The sequence below is a fragment of the Vicugna pacos genome, chromosome 16, assembly GCF_048564905.1.
Source record: "Vicugna pacos chromosome 16, VicPac4, whole genome shotgun sequence".
Lineage (NCBI taxonomy): Eukaryota > Metazoa > Chordata > Mammalia > Artiodactyla > Camelidae > Vicugna > Vicugna pacos.
The window spans coordinates 381116-387788 of record NC_133002.1 but is presented as its reverse complement, the minus strand read 5'-3'; the positions used below and the strand labels follow the sequence as shown (position 1 = coordinate 387788).

The following is a 6673-nucleotide window of genomic DNA, read 5'->3' as shown; positions in this document are numbered from 1 at the left end:
AGTAACTTTGTTTCTGGCTTGTTTCTAAGTAAAATGAGATTTTTTTTTTTTAATTTGGAGGAGTTTTCTCCAGAACAATGAGTGTTCCTAACCCTGCTCTTTAAGATGCCTTTGGTGGAAGGTTGCCTGGGTCGCTCAGACCGTCCAGTGTACCACCGTTTTCATGGTGCCTTGTCGCCCTCTGATGGACAGCACTCATAGGACCTCTCGCCTGGCTTTACGGAGACTGCCCACGCAAGGCGCCAAATACTGTTTCGCCATCAATCCTTTTCTTCTTTTATTCCTCTCATTACTTGCATATTATGGTGAAAAAAAATTAGTTTGTTTTCTCACTCCCCCCTTTCATCCTCCCTCCACTCCAGAGCCTCCTAGAAGTATAGAATAAGGGTTACAAATTCTTTTCTGCAGGTTAACAGTGTTACAGAGGGATAGTATCAGAATGGTGCTTTGGTTAGGGAAAAACCTTGAAAATGAAAGCCCGAATGAGGATACAAAGAAAGAAAAACAAAGGAGGACACTTTCCAAACTTGGTTCCCTTTAAAAAAAAAAAGTGGATTGTATTTGTCATAGAAGAAAATACAATAGCGCTTAAGGGATTTCCTCTCACCAATTTTTCTCCGGTCCCTTAATTGTGTGTAAGCCTGTTGAGTACTTTGTTCACGGTCCCTAGTGCAGCGATTTGCATCCCCCTCTCTGGGTAGCTGTTGGCCAGAGCTGGCAGCTGTCTCAGTCCAATTCTGGCTGGGAAAGGTAAGGATCTTTGCCTTGGTTTTTGAAAGATCTGGGAGGGAAATGTTAAATGTCTACGGAGGGGTGGGGTGGGGTGGGGGGAATATAGATTTCATTCATGAATTGGAAGCTTTCTGAAAAGTTCTCCAAGCATAAAGGAATCTCCTGGAGCCATGTGTTTAAAAAGAACCAGAAAGATTTCCTCTCCCTTCTGAAATAAGTCTTGCAGAAAGCAAGCTGGTTGCATTGTGGATGAAATTTTGCATTTGGGGACAGGTGTCCCTTAAAGCATTCGGAGGAGTGTTTAATATCTTATAGACACGGAGCGGGGTGGGGGGAATCATTCAAAGACTTCAGGGGTTGATCAATAGGAATTCTCTTTGAATTTTAATTTGAAGAGGGAAAAGTCACTTAAAACTTCAGGCATTCAAGGGTATAATGAGAGTTATCTGTTCTTTAGATACAATTTCTTCTTTATGCCTAAGCTTTCTACTTCTCTGTATTTATCAGTGCAAACATCAGCTGTCTACTTAGAGTCTGGGGATGCGCATCTGTGTAGTGGGGCAGATGTGCACACTGTTAAGAAGAATTAAGGTGAATGTAGCATCTGAAGCCTGAAAAGGCTAAAGAAAGCTTTGGCATTAGGAGCAATAATGACAGACCAGCTGTGCTCCCAGCACACAGATACACTCACTGCCCCTCATTATGAATTCAGCCAAAAGCTCACTGTGGGAAAAAGGTGCCTCCGGCTTCTGTCTGGAATAAGTTCAAATCATCTACCTCTGCCTTTGGCAGTGGGGGAACATGATCTTCAACAGGCTAAGGTGATATTCAGAGCTTCAGTGAGGTTACTGGATTATTTGGCGGGTGGGGAAGGGGCCCCTGCTAGGAAGCAGAGAGGAATTGCCTCCAAAGGCCGCAGTTCGCTGTGGGAAGACTGCTGCTCTCATAAGGAGCTTGGCAAGAACCTCTGATTATGTAACCAGTGGCCCCCGTATCCCCATCTTCCCAGGGCTTTGCTGGCAAGTGCTGAAACACGCTGGTTCTAATTATCCCCTATCTCAAACACCAGGTGACAGCACTCCTCCTGGATGACGGCTGTGTCCCTTTACACCCCCATTTTAGACGTTCAAGGATAGTGATGGCCAGAAGCCCACCAGGCACTCATCCTCCCCAGCAGGCTAGGCTCCCCGCACTCAGCCAGGATGTAGGAACTTTCCAACTGTAATTTTTTTTTTTAATGATGAAGCCCTCTCTCTGGTTTCCATCCTAGAAAAACGGACTTCTGGACCCTCTCCTTTTATGACAAAATCACCAAGGTACTGTTACTGGACAAGGTCAGAAAGAGCAGACCATTGTGGAATGGAGGAGAGATGTCAGAATATCCGTGCCCTCTGTCAGAGCTAGACAAAGTGAACAACTCAAGAGAGAGAAGAAAACAAGTCTCTTTCAAGATTTAATTTATACTTGTAGTATTAATTATATCAATTGGGAAGAAGTTATTCAAACTTGAATAGATTAAAAAATAGAGGATGGATAACTTTTAGCTACAGAAGTGTTAGGAACGAGCTTAAGTTGTCACCCAGTATTATCTCATTTCCCCCAGGAAGACAATCTGGGGCTTTAAATTTTTAATAGCTTATTTGTAAGGAAGTCTGAAGCTCTAAGTCCATTGGAGCGAGGGAGTGGGAAATAGACCTTTAACTTTATTGTTTGAAAGTGTGACATATCAAGCCATATGTTTGAATGTTTCAAATGTCTTGCTCCTGAAAATGGGTCAGAGAGCAGCAGATTGGCAACAGACAGGAATTTGCTACAGATCTGCTAAATCAGAATCTACATTTAACAAGCTCCCTATCTCATTTAGGTGCCCATTAAAGGCTAGCATTCAAACCAAAGCTTTCTCTTTTTCTGTGTGAACTTTGTCAGATTACTTAACCTCTCTGAGCCTCATTTATAAACTATTTATACACTCATTTGTAAACCAGTGAGAATTCATGTTAATGCATGCACCTTGCATGTGCCATGTGCCTAATAGATGCTCTATAAGTGACAGCGATGGTGACGATGATGATTTCGGCATCACCAAAGTCACTCACTTCCTAGCATGAGTAATCATCCTGTTTAGATCAGGATGACTGGTTTTCCCCCTTAACCACAAACATTTGTATCTACCACCCTCTTTCCTAAATGAATTAGCATCAAATAAGGGGGATTTTAAGAAAATTTTCTATGACCAGCACACATATATGAATAAATAATTCTTGGGAAACCTAAGAACATGGATTTTTGCTGGTTTAGAGGCTGGATTCAGCTGCCCGATGACTTCACAGCTGTTCCTGATGCCCTAAAAGCATCTGTCCCTTCGGCTGTGTCCCCTCCACTGGATCTGCAACGCTGACTCGGGGATTTTCTTATGAAAATGCCTGCTGGGCGGGAGGAAGATCTGGAGGTTGGCTGGGGAAAAAATGAGTAACGCAAAGCGGTGTACTCAGTAACTGCTGCAAGAGAAATAAAAGTAAAAGCTGGCTTCTGTCTCTGGGGACTCTAGAGTGATTCTGACTTATCAAGTCACTGAGCAGAGCTGGGGGAAGCCAAAGCTCAGAATCTGCTGGCAAGGAAAAGAACGAAGGAAAAAAAAAAGTGGCAGGGAGGGGCAATCCGGCAGGGGAGGAAATAAAAAGAGAGAGAGGGAAAGACAAGCGTCATTTAGGAAGAGGTAGAGTCGAAGAAAGAGCTCCGGAATCTAAAGCCAACTGTATAGTCCAGCGTTTTCTGTCTTTTCTTTTCCCCAGAGGAGAGCCTTGTGCTGTCAATTTATTAACAGACGTGCTGTTACAAGCGCTCTTCCCAGAAGTTGCCGGAGGAGCTCACGGGCTGCGGTTCCCTCTCTCCCAAGTCCAGTGGTCTCCCTGGTCATGGATTGCATCTGTCGGAGGTATGTGTAAGTCGTTTGGGGACAGAGCCGAAGTCTCATCTTTAGTGTGAAGATTTTTTTTTTTCTTTCGGACAGAATCTCAAATATCTTTTTACTGGCCTAGCCAGTATTTAAGTATCATGTAACAGCAGTGATTAATTTGGTGACTGAAAATTATATGCAAATAGGCAGCTCTTAACTTTTAGCTTCGTTGCCCAGGGAGTGGTATTTTGACTCCCCCAGGGCAAGGGAGAACCGATGTGGTTTGATTTGGGGTTGAATAAGTTTTCAGTGGATGCTTAACATGATCAAAATACTCATCTCACTGAAACTGTCTCCAGTATCTTCCTTTAAATGCTTTCAGTAACTGTAACTGCTCAGCCCTTTAGCTGCTAGATCACTTCTCTAGGACAAAAGAGAATGACTGACCATGTCTGAGCAAGACAAGGTGTTCCCTGATTTCTCACAGATGGCATTTCAAACAGATGCTTTTGAACAAGGGTCTCAGATTTCATCCTGAAATGTTCAGGTTCAAAATGTCTAGAAAGGTGCATCTCAGCAAGTTTTTGTATACAGAAGCATGGTGTAAAAATGAACTTGTAAATCTTTATTGAAAATCGAGTATGCTTATTTTTAAAAACATGTCGTGGTACAGATAATATCAAAATTCCTTGTTGAGTTTATTGGGAAACTCGTGAACTGCCAGCTAATTACTTAACAGTTGATTTTATCTTTATCATAAAAGAGCACAAAATTATGTCCTATGAAGTTGCTGAATTTTTTTTCCTATTTTTTCCTTTTCAAATGGATCAGAGGATATTGCTACATTTTGGATCACAAATCCTAACCTTACTGTCACTGAATTTTTGCCAGACTGTGCCCCCACCGTGGACCCAGGATGCGTGTTGCACTGTATTTGATAGTTACCCCAATAAAGACTTGGTGACTGTCGACTGATGTAAAAGAACATTATTTGTACGCTGGCTGCTGGTCTTGACGTTGATTTGGTGCACAGTGAATGGGTGACAGTTTGGAAAGAATGCATGTTATGCCCGGAAACGTTGGCAGAGTCTAAGGTGCTGTGAGTGTGGAACGGACTGTGCAAAGTGCTGTTTATAACGTGCTCTCCTCTTGAATGAGGCTGATTTTGGAATAGGATTGAGGCTTTTCTGTGTGTTTGGAGGAAAGAGAAGCAATAGACAAAGCAGAGAAGCTTGTAAAACATTTGTAGACCGCCAGAGTGTATTAAGTGCTGTAAAGTGCTTCCTGCTTTTTGTATCTCCCCTTTCTTTATGGTTTTTCTGCTTTATGTCACTTTCTGCCCAATGCAAAGAGAATGCAAACAGTCAGGGAAAAAAATATTAAAGTTGATTTTCACGTGCATCCATGCCTCCTAGAAAAGAACACAGTGGTGTTTCCCCCAGATCTCTACTCTGACTTGCAGGGCTCACTCTGCTGCATTTAGCTAACATCTCCTCTCTTCTCCACAGCTTTGGCCCTGGTGAGACGGCCCAGGTTAGTCTGTGAACTTAGCTAGGAAACGCCATTGTAAAAATGACCGAAGAGCCTGTTAAGGAGACCGTGGGAACCCCAAAGTCCTCCAAGCCAGGGACAATGGAGAAGAGCCCTAACAGAGAGGTAGTGGTCACCATGGTTCCCCTGGTCAGTGAGATTCAGCTGACGGCTGCCACAGGGGGCGCCGAGCTCTCCTGCTACCGCTGCATCATCCCCTTCGCCGTGGTGGTCCTCATCGCCGGGATTGTGGTCACGGCCGTGGCTTACAGCTTCAATTCTCATGGCTCCATCATCTCCATCTTAGGCCTGGTCCTTCTGTCGTCAGGACTTCTTTTGTTAGCCTCCAGCGCCCTGTGCTGGAAGGTGCGACAGAGGAGCAAGAAAGCCAAGAGACGGGAGAGTCAGACGGCTCTCGTGGCAAATCAGAGAAGCTTGTTTGCTTAGGACTGAATGAGATCAAACGGGGTGTGTGGCCTGAAAGGGCTACTCTCACTTGATCAGCCAGTGTGTCCAGGGCTGGTGTGGCAGAGGATGGACTTGCATTGCCACAGACGAGAGGCATGGGGGTGCCTTGGGGGTGGAGGGGTTCTCGTCTGTGAGCCGTGACTGGTGTCTTCTTTCATGACAAACTTAATTCTAAGGGCTATTTCTAAGACTGAAAAATCAACTTTTTCTCTACATTAAACGTTTTAGGGGTCACGGGAGGTACATGGCCTTAGACAACGTCTGATTCACCTTGGAAAGTAGGCAAGAGAAGATGAAAAGATGGACAGTTCTGGCACGCCAGCGACCTGCCTCCAGACGAAATAACCCACACTTTTAAGATGCTGTATCATAAAGACGTTCCGTGGAGGGTCTAAGCTGTCTTGAACTTTGCACACTCCTATGAAATTCTGTGATAATTTTTTTTTCCAGTAAGTTGATTTCCTGGCAACTGTTTCATTTTTCACTCTCAGTAACTCATCACTGGTGGTACTTTTCTTGAAGAATAACCTAATATTTTTTATGTTTTAACATTGGACAGTTTTTAGACGATTGTCATGATATGTCAGAAGTTAAAAAAAAGGTGAAAGGTGTAGCTACTAGGTGACATGGGGGGATAAATTAATATTAAAGTAATCCAATATCGCACTTTCGATGATTTTTATATTAAAGTTTAATGTACATTTCATTCAAAATAATAAATACTCATTGCTGCTGAAACTTCTTAAATGCTTGCTCCTGCTGTAGCTCTTGTTACTGCGAGTCTAAGCTGCCCGTCTTCCCTGCCTCGCTTGCTACGTCAAGTGTATTTTTCTCAAATGCGCACATTGCTTCTTCCTAACTTAATGAAAAGATTTTTATTTTTGTCACATCTTTTTTTTTCATGACTTCTGAAGAACAATATTAATTATATTTACTATAGTCAAAAAGATTTCTATGCCATTACAGTTAGGAAATCAATGCCTGGGGTCAGGAATTTTATAATGTGTTGTTAAATGTGGGTGACATATTTGTCGAATTTTTTGAATA

At 43.0% G+C, this 6673-nt stretch overlaps 1 protein-coding gene across 3 annotated transcripts; it reads left to right on the top strand.

The window, feature by feature from the left end:
- The first annotated feature begins 728 nt into the window (after positions 1–728).
- On the top strand, positions 729–6373 carry TMEM100 (transmembrane protein 100). 3 transcript variants are annotated; one of them, XM_015249689.3, is made up of 4 exons: positions 730–750; positions 2003–2048; positions 3525–3667; positions 5137–6373. In XM_015249689.3, exon 4 carries the CDS (start codon positions 5201–5203, stop codon positions 5603–5605), a length of 405 nt encoding a protein of 134 aa, XP_015105175.1. In that variant the 5' UTR covers positions 730–750; positions 2003–2048; positions 3525–3667; positions 5137–5200; the 3' UTR covers positions 5606–6373. The 3 variants fall into 3 exon arrangements, with proteins under 3 accessions (XP_072796237.1, XP_015105175.1, XP_072796236.1); XM_072940136.1 differs by lacking the exon at positions 2003–2048 and having other exon boundaries at positions 729–750; XM_072940135.1 differs by lacking the exon at positions 730–750 and having other exon boundaries at positions 2003–2066.
- Positions 6374–6673: the final 300 nt, after the last annotated feature.

Bases quoted from the DNA above. Each gene is read 5' to 3' on its own strand.
- TMEM100 (XM_072940136.1), top strand. From the start codon at position 5,201: ATGACCGAAGAGCCTGTTAAGGAGACCGTGGGAACCCCAAAGTCCTCC.